The 17433-nt window shown below is 40.5% G+C and overlaps 1 protein-coding gene across 4 annotated transcripts in view; it reads left to right on the top strand.

The window, feature by feature from the left end:
* The window catches only part of SEPTIN9 (septin 9), a 344886-nt gene that overhangs the window by 312971 nt on the left and 14482 nt on the right, over nt 1-17433 (top strand). For all 4 annotated transcript variants that reach the window (XM_036753227.1, XM_036753229.1, XM_036753228.1 and 1 more), the window contains 4 exons: nt 5593-5784; nt 14102-14230; nt 14938-15019; nt 15710-15847. In XM_036753227.1, the coding sequence (XP_036609122.1) occupies nt 5593-5784; nt 14102-14230; nt 14938-15019; nt 15710-15847 (541 nt within the window). The remainder of the gene's footprint in view (nt 1-5592; nt 5785-14101; nt 14231-14937; nt 15020-15709; nt 15848-17433) is intronic.

Raw genomic sequence — 17433 nt, 5'->3', positions numbered from 1 at the left:
CTGGAACTCAAAATTATGTAGAACCGTGTGTGGTAAACTATAAATAAATAAATAAATTTGAAAAAAAAAAGAGCTCCTTGAGAAGGTGGTACTATAGTTTTTTTTTTCAATCTCTGCATTAACAGAATCTAGGATTATACAGAGTAAGCATTTACTATTTGTTAAATTAAATTGAGTATTACAAACTTACTGGTGTTAAAACACTTATGGAAATAACCCTTCACTTTCTCAAGGTATGTAAAGACAAGGTATATAAAGAAAAATACTGAAAAGAACTTTGGTGTAAGGCTTTACAAGGCCCTCCCACTCCATGGTCTTATGGTCTGAGAAGGGGGATCATTTATTTCCCGGCCAAGGAACAGCATGAGTGCACCTTCCTTAGTGGAGTTTGTATCCTAATGGGAGAGACAACAAATACACGTATAAGTATATATTGAATAAATCTGAAAAGAATAAATACAAAGTAATTAAATACAAGGTAGTCTGGGAGGGATTAGCAGTTAGAAGGATCAGGAAAAGCACCCTGCTCCCTACAGATGGGAATGATTATTCCCTAGTTGCCAGAATTCTTTTGTTATTGTCGTTGTTCAGTCATTTCAGTCGTGTCTGACTCTTTGTGACCCCATTTGTGTTTTATTTTTTGGCAAAGATACTAGAGTGGTTTGCTATTTCCTTCTCTAGCTCATTTTTAAAGGTGAGGAAACTGAGGCAAACAGGGTTAAGTGACTTACCCTGCTTTCTTAATTACAGTAATAATGTTGAATAATAAGGAAAAAGATTGTGTTCATTCTATCACCAGGGATTTTGACAAGCTAGAACAAAGGGCTGAGTCAAATAAACGAAATTCAGTAGGGCTAAATATTAGATCTTGGGTACAAAAAACACCTTTGCAAGTACAAGTTTGTCTGAAAAAAGATACGGAAGTATTTTTGACCTGCAAGTTCAGCCTATGTAAATGTGTTATATAGCCATCAAAAAAAATCTAATTTGATCCTGAGCTGCATTGAAGCACTTACCTTGACTTGACTTGCAAGAGTAAAGAGGAAATAGGCTTGTCATCAGTTCTAAGTGCCACAGTTTAAGAATGGTATTGACAAGCTGGAGAGCTTCTAAAGGAAGGAAACTAGACTGATGACGGGTCTCGAGACTGTGTCATTCAGGGATCATTTGAAGAAATCTGGGATGTGTAGCTTGGAAAAAGAAGACTCAGGGGAGGAATAGTAACCCCATCACGTGGAAGGGCAAGTTAGACTTATTCTTTTTGTACCTGGAGGGCAGAGCAATAGTTAAAACTTAGAAAGAAGGAAAGTCAGCCTAGAAGTCATGTGAAACTTCCTAACAGAGCTGTCCAAAAATGAAATGAACTGACTCAAGAAATCCCCTCTCCTTGAAGATCTTCCAAAGGAAGCTAGATGACCACTGGAAGGATATGATATAGTGGAGATTCCTTCTGGGAGTAGATTGGACACTTAAGTCCCTTGCAGTTCTCAAATGCTGTGATTTTGTGATTCTTTGATTCATTTTATCAGTGGTACTTGGTGAGGGCCTTATGAGTAGGGTGAAGGTGATGGTGTGGGAAAGATATGGGGGTAGAATCAACAGGACTTGGCAAAAGGTTGGATATATGTGGTGAATGTGAATGAGGGGTCAGGGATGGCATAGATCTTTCAAACGAGGGTGAGTGGAAAGATGGTGGTACCCTTAACTGAAGAAGAGAAGTTTGAAAGAGGAGTGTTCTTTGGGGGAAAGATAATGAGTCCTGTTTTGGATATACGAAATTTGAAATGTCCAATTCTAAATGTTTAATAGTCAGTTAATCTGAGCCTGGAACCCATGCAAAAGATTATATTTGCAGCTGTGTACCAGTTTGTGGCTCTGAGTGTCGTTGCCAGCAGTCTGTTTTTTCTAATCCAGCGTCTGGTTTTCTTGTCTTACCTTTGCATTTTTTCCTCATTAGTGGGGAATTTGCCCACTAGAAAACATATTCACCTCCCCCCTTGATTCTCTGGACTTCTCTTCCTTGCCAGTTGCCTTCCTACCTTAGAGAAGCCTCTGCCCAGAAGTGCTGCTCTCCTGATGGGCGACTGCCTTCCTGGATTACTCTTTCAGCGTGAACCCTGCCATACTTCACTTCACTTCATTCCTCACTTGACTCCCTGAACTTCTTGTCCTCTGCTAGCCTTTTCACCTGCTCCCTCCATCCCAGCTCCCTTTTATGTGTTGTCTTCTACCATTAGATGCAAGTCCCTTGAGGGTGGGGGTTATCTTGCTTGCTTGTGTTTGTATCCCCAGTGCTTGGTGCAATGCCTGGCACCTGTCTCTTTGTCTGTCTATGTACCTGTGTTCTATCTGTCTTCCTCTCTTCCTTCCACTATTTTTTTTTGGAGGGGGGGTGGATAAGTCTTATTAATGGCAGCAAGGACTGTCTCAACCTGTCTTTAAACATGAGACAACCAGATTCTGCCTGGTTCTGGATCTTGTGGCTTCCTGGGTGTCTTTATTTCCAATGGATGCTTCTTCACCCTCTAAGTATTTCTGCTGACTTTTGGCTTTCTTGTTTGTGTAGGACCTTTGTGACTAGACTTAGCAGGTAGAGACTCTCACTACCTTTCCTGAGGTTAGTGGACATCACATTTTCCTACAGAATGAAGACATTTTTCCCCCCAGGGACTGAGATTCTGTGAGTATTTACCCATTTTGTCTCACCAAGTGTAGTGAGGTAGGAATTATGCCTTATAATTAGATTTTAAATCTCATACATGGTAAATTTTCCCTTCTTTTGTAGACATAGTGATGCCCCGAGAGAGCAGTATCCTGCAAGCCAGAGGAGATAGGATAGTTCCTGATAACATGCCAAGTGAGGGCTATTCACTACAGCGACTGGGATGAGGCAACTTGATCCATTTATTTCTCCTACCCATTTTAGGTCCTTCATTTGCTAGCAAATGAGTGATTATGTGGTAATCCATTCAACACTGAAGACTAGAAAAGGAAAAAATTTCCATGTACAGAAAAAAAGAGGATTTATGAAAGGATATTCTGTACAGATAGTGTGGTCCCTTAAATCTTCACCCAATTGTGTGTGTGTGTGTCTGTAAGGGGAATGAAGTGGTAGGAAGAGGAGTGATTGTCCATAAGATGGTTTACCAGCTTTCCCTTTTTTGTGCAGAAGAAAAAGTCCAATCTCTGACATGTATTAAAGATATTACCTCCTTTTCCTGTGTTCTGAGATGGTAATTGGACAATCAAGTGTTACGTTTTGCTTTTTCTTTGAGATCTACACTTTCAGATCTTTGAACACAGTAACCACTTGAGGGGAATGAGAGTATGAGATCAAAAGTGTTTCCCTCTACTCAAAATTAGCTAACAAGGGTAATATGTGGAGGGTTTTTTTTTTAATAATATGAGGTCCTTCGAGCCCAGAGGGACATATCTATGATATTATTATTGTGAAAAAAAGGAGACTTTCTCAGCTGTTTTGAAGAGTGAAAGCAAAAGTTAGCAAGAAGCAAGTTAGTGGTATGCTGGGAGACTGGCTTTGGGTTGTTCTCTCTTAAGGATCAGATGCCTTATGGAGGGGAATGTGCCTTTTCCTCTCAGTGTTCTGCATGAGAATGTTAACTCAGATTCTACAAGGGTGAGGCAATATACCTCTAACATACCAAGATCCTAACAAAGGTAAGGGGTGGGAGGAGACCTTAATTATTAATATGTGTATAAATTTATATATACGTGTGTGTGTTTGTGTGTATATGTATATATATATATATATATATATATATATATATATATATATATGTCCTGTAGCAAGCAATATTGATTCATTTACATTTTCCAGAGGAATTATGGCATTTGCAGTTTGCTAAGAAGCAAACATGTCTTTATACATATAATAAGAAGGGTCACAGAAACCACAAACCAGACACTGAAATGAATTGTCCTACTGTGTAAACTTAGTGAAGAATAATTATTAAAATACAAAACTACCAGATCACAACATTGTTAGTGTTAATTTGTTAGCTACTACAGTCACTACTTCCTTGTCTTGCTTAACTAAATTTATTTTAATTACTTCTTTAATTATTTTCATATCATAAATTATAAAAGCTGCTTTTGAGGGGCCTATTTTTATGCTTCTTGCCCTGGGCACCTAAATTATTAGTTACTCTTAATAAGTTCTCTTCCTAACACAACTGCCTCTTTGTTTCTTTGGGCCTATGTTCGCTTCATAAAACTAGAATGATACTGACTGTGTGATTTCTTTATTGGTAGCTGCTACTCTTCCTTTTATGGTCATTGTTACTAGAATACAAGGATGATTTTCCTTTAGGTCTCACTGGGGATAAATATACAGCTTCAAGGACATGTGAGAACAAAGCCATTAAAGAATGAGGACTCTTGGTGACCAGCAAGCAGAGCTTCTGGGTTTTAGTGCATTGTTCAGAGTGAGAAACAGTAAGAATATACCAATCAGACTACCAAGGGGTTACTTTAAAGGGGATAGGAGCTGGACCTGTTATTTCATGGATATTCCCTGATAAGGAAATTCCTTCCTCAAATACAGGTCAAGAGCGAGGAGCCAGAGAAGGACTCTATTGTAAATACAAGTGTGTATACACATACATATTTTCTGCCACTAAGAATCTTAGAGAATTGCCTCATCCACTGAGTGGTTCATTGACTTGCCTAGAGTCAGTCCGTGTGTGTCAGAGGCAGGGCTTGAATCCACATCATGTTGGCTTTGACACCAGATCTTTATCCACCGTGCTAACATATTTTGTAGGACTAGATTAAATAACAGCAAAATTCAACTGGAGAAATAAAAGATCAAATATCTCAAGGGAAATAATGGAATGCTGTAGGAATGAATGGGGCCTAGTGTGAGCAGATCTCAAACCAAACTATAAAGCAGTAATCATAAAACCTATTTGGTCTTGGTTTAAAAAATAGAAAAGTTGATCGGTGGAACAGACTAGGTAAGACAGATCCAGAAATAATGTGTTCTGTAAACCCAAGGGCATGCACTATTAGAGTACTGGGGAAACTGGAAAGTTGAAAAGAAATTACATTTAGACTAACATCTTATACCTTATACCACAGCTCCAAATGGATACAATGATTTTATTTCAGAATGTATCTCTCTCTTTCGCTTCCCTGCCCAAGTCAATCTCCCTTCCCTACCCAAGACTTTCTACTTTCCCTACCCAAGTCAATCTTTTTTTTAACGAAGAATGAAAAAGAAAGTGGAGGAAAAAAGCAAAACTGACATGTCAGATGAGTCTGACAGTGTATGCAGTATTTCATACCCATAGTCCCCCCCTCCCTGCCAAGACGATGAGGTACATTTTCTGATCTCTTCTTTGAGGCCACACTTGGTTATTTTAAATACACAATGTTAATTCTTTTGTTTGTTCTTCTCCCACTTATATTATGGCATTTATTTTGCTATTTAGTTCATTTAACTCATCTTTAGTCTTCTCTGAATTCTTATTTTTGCTTTAATTACATTTATATAACATCGTTTGTTTGTCCATTTCCTAATCGATGAGCATCTGAGTTTCATTCCTAATGTATCTTCTTTTCACCCCACAGCTTCGGAGGCAATTCCCAGCCATACTAGCATTATGGCAGATAACTCCAGAGATGTTGGGCTAAAGCAAGCCATCCCCCAAAGGAATGAGAAGGCAACCCTTGACTTTGGCTATGTGGGAATTGATGCCATCCTGGAGCAGATGAGGCGGAAAGCCATGAAGCAGGGTTTTGAATTCAACATCATGGTGGTTGGTGCGTCTTGTCTTCCCCCTACTCTTATCTGCTTCCCTTCCCTCTCTCTCCCAGACCAATTTTGTTTGAGCTAGTTGAGTTACTTGCTAAGAATATAATAATGTTAATAATAACACAATATATAAAATAGAGCCAAATATGATAAGAATGCTAATGTATTTAATATCTACAAAGATCTGTTCTCTCTTTGAAATGTGTCATCAACACAGTAATGTTGAGAGGAGTTGTTATAAAACATGGCATTTTTTCAGGAAAACAGTTTAAGCCCATAATGGTTCTGTTTAGTCTTAAGTCCGTTATCAGTCATCTCTCCTAAATAGAACTTATGGCTTACAGACTAGAGGAGTCAAACTGAAACAGCTTAATGATCAGTTGATGTACATGAATGACATCCGGTGCTTTGCACAGTTCTTAGCACATAGTAGGCGCTTAATAAGTGCTTATTGACTGATTGATTATATGACCCTACTGAAAAACACATTCTACCTTCTTCTCATGGAATCTTTCTCCACTGATATCAGAATGTTTTTGGATTCAATAAGTATAAGATTCTTAACATACCAAAGGAAAGATAGAGATTGAAAGCTTTGAGCTTGAATCTAAAGGTCTCGTGGAACCAGTGAATGAAGTTGATCCATGTAAATACCTCTATCTCATCCAGGCAACATACATTAAACATAGAGATATCAAAAGTAAGACTGTGGCTATTAAGAGACTTATTGGAATTCTAAAATCAAAACTGAATGGGAAGAACACATTTGAAGCAATTAACACCTACACAATACCAGTCTTAACATACATTTCAGAAAATATAAAATCTACCATAATAGTTTTGGGATGTATATTAAATAAAAAATTGCATAATAAGAATGAAACACAGGACCCATCACTCTTAAGGCAGAGTGCTTTGCACTAAAAAGGAAGAAGGGGGTTGATAGAAGTTCTTGTGCCACATAATAAATCAAAATTCTACAGAAATACTTTTGAAGCAAGCATATATCACTTCACTGAGCAGTAGAAAAGACTGATAACATATACATATTGTTGGATTAATCTAGTGTAATCAAAAGTGGTTTACATCTGAATGGAGCCTCTGAAATAACCAAGATCCAAGAGTGGAACCAAAAGGGTCCCACATGGACGAAATCCACTTGAATTTAGCAAACAAAATGTCAACAAAGAAGCATCTAACAAATCACTGAGTCCTGTGGATTTGTTTGTGGAAAACAGTAGGATTTATGGTGTCAATTCAGGCTGTGTCACTGCTAGCAGATCAACATAGAGTAATGTAAGAAGACAAAAAAAATACTGCAACATATTAGTGCAGACTACAAAAATTTGGCACCTACCAAGTAACTAGTGAGATATGACCTGGTACCTGCAATTCTACATCAAAAGCTTGGTATCTGCCATAGATTGAAAAATCAACAAATCTCATACCACAAAGGGACTTGAAAAATCCTGGAGAACTCACTAAACTACTGGAAATAGACCATTATCATATCTGGAACTGTTACCCCACACCTTACCTCATCACCTGAATATAACATTGATGTCTAAAAACTTGAGTAAGATTTTAAGTAGATGTCACTATGTGGAAAATGTAACAGAAAAGAAGCTTTCAAAATATAAAGATTTGACAGAAGAAATCAGTCATGTGGGAACAGAATAAGATATGTGTTATCATTGTAATAATAGCATTTATATAGTGCCTACTGTGTGCCTAGTATGGTGCTAAGCACTTTACAAATAGTATCTTATTTGATCCTCACAACACCCTGGAAAGTAGGTGCTATTATCCCCATTTTGTAGTTGAGGAAACTAAGGCAAACCGAGGTTAAGTGACATTCCCAAGGTCACACGTGTAGTAAATGCCTGAGTCTGGATTTAAACTCAGGTCTTCCTGAATCCAGGTCCAGTGCCACCCAGTTGCCCTATCATCACTATTATACTGTTGTACTATTATAACTGTACGAGTGATGCTTTCAGTGAGATAAGAGATGATGAGTTCAGATCCTAATATTTTTATTCAAACTTTAAAAATAATTTGACCCATTTGTGTAATAGCCCTTAGGATAGTGACTTGTCTCTGAATTATTTTTATCCAGACCGGATTGCAAAAAGATGAGAACCATTATATTGCAAACATAAAGCCCAAATGCATTTTAGAATCCAATAAACAAATTGTATTGAAACCAGAGCATCATTACAGACAGAACTGTTGCCTACAACTGTCCAGACACAGCATGGATGCGTAAAAATGTAAGAACACAGTTTTAAAATTGAATTTGCCATACTCATTGCTCAGAATCTCCAGTTACATTAAATGAAAAGCTTTAAAAATACAGAGACCTATCAGAAGAAATTAAGATCCTGTGGAAGTAGATGAGGTACGTGTTGGGTACATATTGTCCCATCTGCTACTCAGGTCGTCCCAAAGGTATTTCCAGTGAGTGGAAACAAAGATGCTTCCAGAAAAGATGAGCTGACATTCTAACACTCATAACAGCATTGCAGAGACAGTCATTTTAACAGCCTACGTAATACTAAGCAAAATGTTCAGTGTAAGATAATGACAAGATGGCAACTTGTCCTTGGACTGCTTCTCTCTAAACTTCATGAAGTATAAGAATGAAATGTGATTCTAACAATAACAATAATAATTGACATTTATATCCTGCTTTAAGATTTGCAAAATGCTTTGCATATATTGTCTCATATGATCTTCCTAAAAACCCTGGGAGGTAAAAGGTAAAGATCTCTTACCCATTTTGCAGATGAAGAAACTGAGACTGAGGTTAAGTGACTTGAGTAGGGTCACAGAGCTAGTAAGCATCTGAAGCAGGGTTTAAATGAAGGTGTGCCTGTCTCCATATTCAGCATTCTACTATGCTGGCTCACAACACCTTCCAATCCAACATCCATTTATGAAATGCTTACTATGTCAAGGCACTGGGGACAGAAAGACCAAACCAAATGCAGTTCTTGCCCTCAGGTAGCTTAACAATTTAATAAGGGCTGAAGGGATTCAAGATGTAAACACATAGGAGGAAGGTTGGGAGATCAGGAAAGGCTTTGTGTAGGAGTTGACATAAGATAAGCCTTCAATCCATCAGTAAGTATTTATTAAGTGCCTATTGTACTAAGGGCTAGGAATACAGTTAAAAGTGCAAACAGTCCCTGCTTTGAGGAGCCCAGATTTTAATGGGAGAGTCAACACGTAAATAACTAGGTACATACAAGAGATAGACAGTCGATGGAAGGTAGTCTATATTAGCTTAGAAGGAAGCCAGACTCTGTGAGGCGGAAGTGAGGAAACAGCCAAGGAGATACAATAGTCTGTACAAAAACATGGAGATGGAATATAGAATGTGGGGTTCAGGGAGCATTAAGTAGGTGAGTAGAATGTTTCAGGTGCAATAACCTGAAATTGGCCTGGAAAGATAAGTAGCCCTCTGAGGAGTTCCTGTTTTGTCACAGAGACAACTGGAAGGTTTCTTGAGAAGGGGAGTAACATGACAAAGTTATTTTGCCAGCTATGTGGAAGATGGATTGGAAGGCAAGTCAGCAAGCACTCATTAAGCACCCACTGTATGCCAGAACTATGAATAAGCACCAGGAGACTGATGAGGTTTGGAGTTGAGGGGTGCTGGAGACCCCAAAATACCAACACGCCGGGTCCTGCCGAATGAATTTGACTCAAGCCTTCTCAGCCAAGGAAAAACAAAGTTTATTAAAGATTCACCATATTGGGTGGACTCTTAGGGAGCCTGAGCATTCATGACGGTTATGCCAGCAGGCCAGAATAATCTGAAGATTCGCCATATTGGGTGGACTCTTAGGGAGCCTGAGCATTCATGATGGTTATGCCAGCAGGCCAGAATAATCTGAGCTGAGCTAGATTGAATCTGTGCCCCTTCATGGAGGCAAGATGAGATTGATATATAGAAAGATTGTGGGAGGGATTAAGGGGTGATCGAGTAGTCTGGGGTGACGAGGAGAGGGGTTTAGGGAGGTTCTTGAGGAGGAGTCTAAAGAGAATCTTGATGGGACTGGGGTGACTGGGGCCAGGTCAGACTCTGAAGGCTGCCTGGAGATGACAGACAATAGAAGGCTGGGGTAAGGGAGCTAGGGTATAGATATTGATCAGGGTCAAGGGTGGAAAACAGCCAGAAGGCAATCCAGAGGTAGCCAGACAATGGAAGGCTAGGCTAGGCTATTTGGGCCTGAAAAGCCAGATTAAGTGGAAAGATTCAGGGTGGGGTCCAAAGGGGTTCCTACAGTCTAAACCCCATCAAGACCACTTAGGAAACAATTGTCATAGTCCAGGCAAGAGGTGATAAGGGGGACCAAACTAGGACGGTGGCCTCGTGAGTGAACAGAAAGAGATGGATATGAGTTCTGTGGAGGTAGAGACTGGATATGACAGAAAGAGTGTGAGAGAGAGAGAGACACAGAGAGAGAGAGAGAGAGAGAGAACAGAAAACAGAGTATAGCATGTATGGAGTCAAGGATGATTTCAAGGTTGTGAACCTGGGTGAATGGAAGTTTGGTGGCATCCTCAGCAGAAAGAGGGCAAGTATGGAGGAGTGGGATTATTATAGTTGCCACCTATTTCTGACTGAGACTTTCCCCTAACAATCCAAATTCTAGTGCTGGAATTTTAAGCGTGGACCATCATTAATACTCTCTATCCCCACCTCTACATACACACCTAATTGTGGGCTTAAAAGTTCTCAGTAACCTGAAGCAGCTTTGCTTTGCAGTAAGTCTGGCTGAGAAGTAAAGTCATTTCAAATCCTTCCTGGGGCCTCAGGTCCAAGAGAATTTACAGGAAATACTGTGGCCAGTGGAAGGAGGTGGTCACTAAGAAGAATAAAGGTCAGGGTTCAGTTGAGCTGAAAATGGAAATGACCTGGTGTGTATGTATGGGTGGGTGGAGATGCAGCTTAGACCCCATTTCAGTGTTTAAGTGAGATTTTTTTGGCAAACTATTGCTTACCTGGCTCTTAACTTTTGCATATTTTATTCAAGTGTTTGGTTTAATTCTTCTTTGGGTGTACATTGGTCCAATTAAATTCTGAAGCCCTTCCCAACATAGAGATTATAATTTTTTCTACCTGTCCCAAGGAAAAAAAATACATATATCTCCTTTTAGAGGTACTTGTATTTTTTGCTTTGGTTCAGCTCTTGGCTCCCATCTCATTATTTTTCTTAGCCTTCCCAAATCCAAATTTAAAGCAGGGCATTTAGGGATTTGGTCTCTGTTAAGTGCCTGATCCTGACCCTAGATCCTAAAACCAGGCTCCTTTTGTTTTTCCCCATTAGTGGGATAAAATACGTTATTTTTGAGGAAACTGCACCTTATAGATGTTATTTGACATGATCAATCTCCCAGTGGGGAATGTTGTCTTCTAGTGAGTTTTGAACAAAGCACTTAGGATAGGAAATGCATGGATTTTTTTTCATAAATAATTAGAAATTGCCCGTGTAGAAGGGGAATGAGTTGGAAGAAAGTGGGCAAGGACAGAATTAAAGCCAGTGCCTGAAGAAAAGTGGACATACCCATCCATTCCTATCATTCATTTGCTAAATAGTATTAATGGGTCTTTATTTCTAAAGATGCCAGCACAGTGCCTGTTGGCCTCTTGCTTACTGAGGAAGGAGAGAAGTGGGATGGGTCTACCTCTTTCAGTCCTTGGTCTTTGCTTGAATTAGAATAACTATTCCCTCTCCTTTGTCCAAAGCTTACCTCAGAACTTGTTTGTTTTTTTTTTAAATTAATTAATTTATTTTTAGTTTTCAACATTTGCTTCTATAAGATTTTGAGTTTTAAATTTTCTCCCCCGCTCCCGACAGTTTGCAATCTGATGTGGGCTCTACATATACATTCATAGTAAGCCCATTTTCATGTTAGTCATGTTTTAAGAAAGAATTAGAACTAACAGGAAGACTCATGAAAAAGAAAAAACAAAGCAAAAAAGAGAGCAAATAGTATGTTTCCATCTGCATTCGGACTCCATAGTTCTTTCTCTGGATGTGGATAGCGTTTTCCATCTTGAGTCTGTATGGAACAGAATTTTTAAATAATAGGAGAGACATCTTTAAGAGAAACAAAGTAAATTTATTATACAAACCTTGCAAGACTTGGGCACACCTCCATAAGGGAGGAGGCGAGGTAAAAGAGAAACTTCCTTAATTTATAGTCTTAATGAAGAAGATTCCCACCCACCTCTATCCCTTCTCACCATTGGCTGGGGTGGGTGGGCTTACAGTCTAGGCGGAAAACTACACAGAGGACCAAGATTGATCCGGTTTGTCCAGGTTTTCCCCTATCAGAACTCAACTGCCAGGATGGCATCTGAAAGTCTAGGAGGAGAAATGGGATGGGGGAAGGAGAGACCCTTCCCAGAGCAGAGAACAAATAGCTCACAGGAAGTTCGTTATCTTCTAACATCTGAGAGAGGGAAGGGCATGCCTTCCCAAAATTACAAGGCCAAATCCCAGAACCTCTCCATTAGACATACCCTGTGAAGTCTTCACAATTATCTAACCCACACAAGTCTTTTGGAGTTGCCTTAGATCTTGGCATTGCTCAGAAGAGCTAAGTCTATCAGAGGTGGTCATCACACAATGTGGCTGTTACTGTGTACAATGTTCTCCTGGTTCTGCTCACTTCACTCAGCATCAGTTCATTTAAGTCTTTCTGAAGCCTGCCTGCTCCTCATTTCTTACAGCACAGTAGTATTCCATTGCATTCATATACCACACCTTGTTCAGCCATTCCCCAATTAATGGGCATCTCCTCAATTTCCAATTCTTGGCCACCACAAAGAGAGCTGCTATCAATATCTTTGTATATGTCTACGTCAGAATTTGTGATGGAGGAAGGAGATTGGAGGATACAAGTCCTAGAGCTCAGTAGACCTTTGGATCCTAAGCAAAGAGGTTCATACTAGGAACAGCTAGGGTGGGCACTAGCAAACAAGTAGTGACCGGTCCTCATCAGCCTGGCCAGCTTTCATGTCTAGCCTGAGGATGTGGGCACTAGGCCAATGATTGCATTGCCCGTAGCCTTGAAGGATAGTTGCAAATGACAGTCTCTGCTGTGCTTCTGGCCTTCCAAATGACCCCAGTTCAGATTTCAGCCTTGGGTGTTGTGTTTTGTTTTTTTTCACCTCCTCAACCAGTTACAATCTTCAGCTGCAGGCTCTTTATGCTAAGTATACAAACAATCCTGAGCTGGGATTACCCCCAGCCTTCCCTTAACCAAGGAGGTCAGGAATGCATGAAGATTGTTTGGATGGGATTTTGGCTGATGAATTTGAGGGATGGGGAACGGGGTCAGCTAGAAATTGGCTGCAGCCTCATAGTGGGGAAACCCTCTGCCAGGGCTCTGCATCCAAGTTCCAAAAACCACCTAGTCCAATTCATAGCTGTGTTGCTTCCTCTGTTTTTTTAAACCATTCCCCTTTTTGGTTTATACGTTTGGCTCCTGTCAGTCTTGCTACCATTATGTTTGGGGGGAAGGGCAGCTAAGTGGCATAGTGGATAAAGTACTAGGACCGGAACCAGGAAGATGACCTCAGACACTTACTAGCTGTGTAACCCTGGGAAAGTCACTTAACCCTGTTTGCCCCAGTTTCCTTATCTGTAAAATGAGCTGGAGAAGGAAATGGCAAACCACTCTAGTATCTTTGCCAAGAAAACCCCAAATGGGGTCACAAAGAGTCAGACATGACTGAACAACAATAGTAACTCTTATATTTGTCTTGCCACAAAGGTTTTCTAGAAAGATATGACTCTTAGAAATTTTTCTCTTAATTAGATCAGGAGGATTGACCTTATAGATCAAGGACCCTTATTTTACCACTGAGGAAACTGAGTCTGAGAAAGGTGAAGTAACTTGCCCAAGGTGATACAGGGAGTGTGTAGTAAGTAGAGCTGGTATTCAACTCAAGCACTGTCTCCACTGCAACATGCTGATCTCTCTACCACGCCACTGGGAATTCTTAAGTTTCTCATGTTCAACTATCTCCTTCTTCATCCATGCAACAAAATAGATGTTTTTTCCCAAGGTGATCTTCATGCTTAATTGGTGGTAATTTCTTTGTGTGATGATTTGGCATAGAATGTTAACCCACAGGTGATTGAAGGTGAGCATTCTTAAGAAAAACTGAGGAGCTTGAAAGTGTAAAAAAGGGGATGGGTGCCATCTTCAAAGCAGAAATGCCAGAATGCCAGGCTCGTGGACTCCAGTGTAAATATAGCCCAACATAGAATCCTGCCTAACTCAGCTTGCCTTTATCCTTTTCAGGTCAGAGCGGCCTAGGGAAATCCACATTGATCAATACCCTGTTCAAATCCAAAGTCAGTCGGAAATCAGTCCAACCAGTTTCAGAGGAACGGATCCCCAAAACCATTGAGATCAAATCCATCACTCATGGTGAGACCTCGGGCTGTGTTCTTCTGGGGAGACAGGTGAAAACAGGGATTGGGGGCTTGAGTAGAGTGGGATATCATTCATTTAATTCTCTCAGTGAATACTACCCACAGAGAGATGCCACTATCCTTCTTGGAATCATGGGGATATGGGCTTTTTATAAGTCAGATGAACTAATATTCCTTATCCTTGAGGAGAGTTAAGTGTTGGAGGAGGGACTCTTTGAATGAAACAGAAACTCTCAATTTTCTACCCTGAGAACAGATCTACAGAGGTCAGTGACTCCTTTTAGTATCACTTAAGACCTTTTGTTTAGTTGTGCTCTCTATAGTCAAAGGAAGTATTTCATTAAAAATTGTGAAACAATCCTTACTTACAATCCACTCCCTCCAATGTTAGTCCTTGTTAAAAGAATTCAGGGTATAAGAAAATTTCATGCCGATGAGTAGAAGCATCATGTCCACTCATGAAGAGGAAGACGAAGGTGGGATTGTCTTAGACTTTTGCTTTTCAGGACTGAGGTCTTACCATCATACTTACTGAAGCTCCTGCCATCCTTCACCTGTTTTCCTCTCTGGCAGCAAAAAGTCACAACTTCCAAACTGGAAGGAACTTACTTGTTCCTCTCTTTGGGTCCTAGAGAGAAAACCACCCTGTCTTCCTCTTGATCTTCCCCCCAATCCCCAAGATACTGTTGTCTTCTTTTGCAGAAATTGAGGAGAAAGGCGTCCGGATGAAGCTGACTGTGATTGACACACCAGGTTTTGGGGATCACATTAACAATGAAAACTGGTGAGCATCCCAAGCCCCAAGATTCATGTTCAGGTTGGATTCCTGCTGGTGTATGGTGGGAGAAAATGGGGATGTGGAGTCTTTGTCCTCCAAAGCCAAGGCTGATGGGGACTTTGCTGACTACCTCTAAAGGCCAAGTTCAGCTACAGCTGAGTAATAGAGACAATTATCCTGGCGTCTAATGCCCTTTTAACGAAGCAAAACCAAACAAAAAAGACTGAAATTGTTGAGGACCACAGCTGAGGCCATCAGCTCCTGGGCAAAAACAACTCTCTTTTAGCTTCACCCTTCCTAACACTAAGAGCAATGACAGGGATGACTTGGGGGTGTGGCCCAGAGCTGTACCATCTCTTTTGAGTAAGGTAAACAAATTCCTATAATTTTATGGGAGAGGAGCAAGGAATGAGCTTAGAAAGAGACTAAAGGCTTCAGGGAATTTATGACGTTTTGATCACAGTTTGGAGTTGGGGTTAAAAGTAGAAAGTTATCAGCATAATCCAACAGACCACTGAGCAAATGCCTCCTGCTCTCTGAGAGCATGCTATCTGAGCTGCAGATTGGTCCTCCAGAAACCTGCCAAAACACTGGGTGAAATGCTTTTCTCTTTGAGTCTGATAATGAGGAAGTCCTAGGTCTGGTGTTGCACACACTAAAAAATAACTTGTTACCCACCCCCACTCCTTTGCCCAGCTGGCAACCGATTATGCAGTTCATCAATGATCAGTATGAGAAATACCTTCAGGAGGAAATTAACATCAACCGGAAGAAGAGGATCCCAGACACCCGGGTGCACTGCTGCATCTACTTCATTCCTGCCACTGGCCACTCGTATGTATGAGGCGGACTGACATCTTTGGGACCTTGTTTTACAGGCAGAGATACCAAGGTCGTAGAAGTCTTTGGAGATGGAATCATCTAGATCAGAGGTGTCAAACTCACGGGCCTCATAAGGCTCCAAAATTGTACTGGGAACCAGATTAAAGTGTAATTGGGAAATTTTTAACGAAATAAATAAAAATATAATACAACATAGGTAATGTTAATTTGAGGTTTTCTAAGTCAATAGGCAGCCTGCAGTGATCCATTTCTGTTTGAATTTGATACTATGTCATATCAGATATGAAAAAGCTGAGGCCCAGAGGTGAAGGTGCAAGATGATCCAGTTATACAGGGCTAGGACCAGGACTAAAACTCAGATTTCCTGGTTCTCAGCTTTCTGTACTGAATATACCTTTTTCTGCTGATGAAGAGTTTCCCCTGCAAACCTTTCTTCAGGATTTATCTTGAGTTATCTATGGAAAGGATGCTGAGGATTACATCTTCTCTTTCCCAGTCATGCCTCAGAACTTTGCCAGAAGTGGGCTGTCACATGGAGTAGAAGCAGATTCTGTATCCCTTGTGTGGTTGCTGAAAGCTGGGTGGTGGAGGGGCTTTATAGGTAACCTGTCTGCAAAATTTGATGATGAGCATACTGGTGTTGATCTAGTTCGATGGTATCGAACTCAAACAGAAATGGGGGCCACTAAGCCGTACTTGGATAGCTAGTAGTTGGATTGCTGGGCCTTCAGTCCAAAGATCCATCTTCCTGAATTCAAATCTGGCCTCAGACACTTTATTAGCTATGTAACTCTGGGTAAGTCACTCAACCCTGTTTGCCTCAGTTTTCTCATCTGTAAAATGAGCTCGAGAAAGGAATGGCAAACCACTCCAGTATCTTTGCCAAGAAAACTCCAAATGGGGTCACAAAGAGTTGTACACAACTAAAACGACTGAAAAACAACAAAAATTCATGGTTAAGAATCCCTCTGGGCTGCATGTTGACGTAATGTTAAAATGTGATATCATCTGTGTTTTGTTGTATTTTCATTATTTTTTTAACTATCTGCTAAATACATTTTAATGTGATTCTGGCTCTGTTCAGGAGTGTTTTGGGCCCCATCTGGGCAGTTTGTTTGACACCTCTGGTCTTGATGACTCTGAAGGTCCTCCTAGTTCCACCTATGATTCATTGATTCCTAAGTGAGAAATCATACTGCCTCGAAAACCCCATATTGGTGGGGATAGCTGAATTCTCTGTGCTCACCTTCCTTTGACACCTTGTCTCCCTCACCCAGGCTAACACATCTAAAGACTCTAGCCATCCAGAAAAGCTTTTTGGAAGCTTTATCTAAAAACTGCTAACTATATATGGAATCTAGGGAGGCTTTTTTGTTTGTTTATGGGGGGGAATTTGAGCAGGGGGAGGGAAATGAATGTGGCCTTTTAGAATTACAGCCATAGGAAGGGGCCTAGCAAGAGGACAAGAGGCTCAAACGTGGGGCCTTTGTAAGAAAGTAAATGCCCAGACCCAGCGGTGAGGTTATGGGTCTTTATCTTGACTCCAGCGGTTTTAGGGCCTCCCTCCTTCCCCAGGT

Source organism: Trichosurus vulpecula, chromosome 4 (genome assembly GCF_011100635.1).
Source record: "Trichosurus vulpecula isolate mTriVul1 chromosome 4, mTriVul1.pri, whole genome shotgun sequence".
Classification (NCBI taxonomy): Eukaryota; Metazoa; Chordata; class Mammalia; order Diprotodontia; family Phalangeridae; genus Trichosurus; species Trichosurus vulpecula.
Note: the sequence above shows the minus strand (reverse complement) of the source record. Positions and strands in the feature narration are given on the sequence as shown.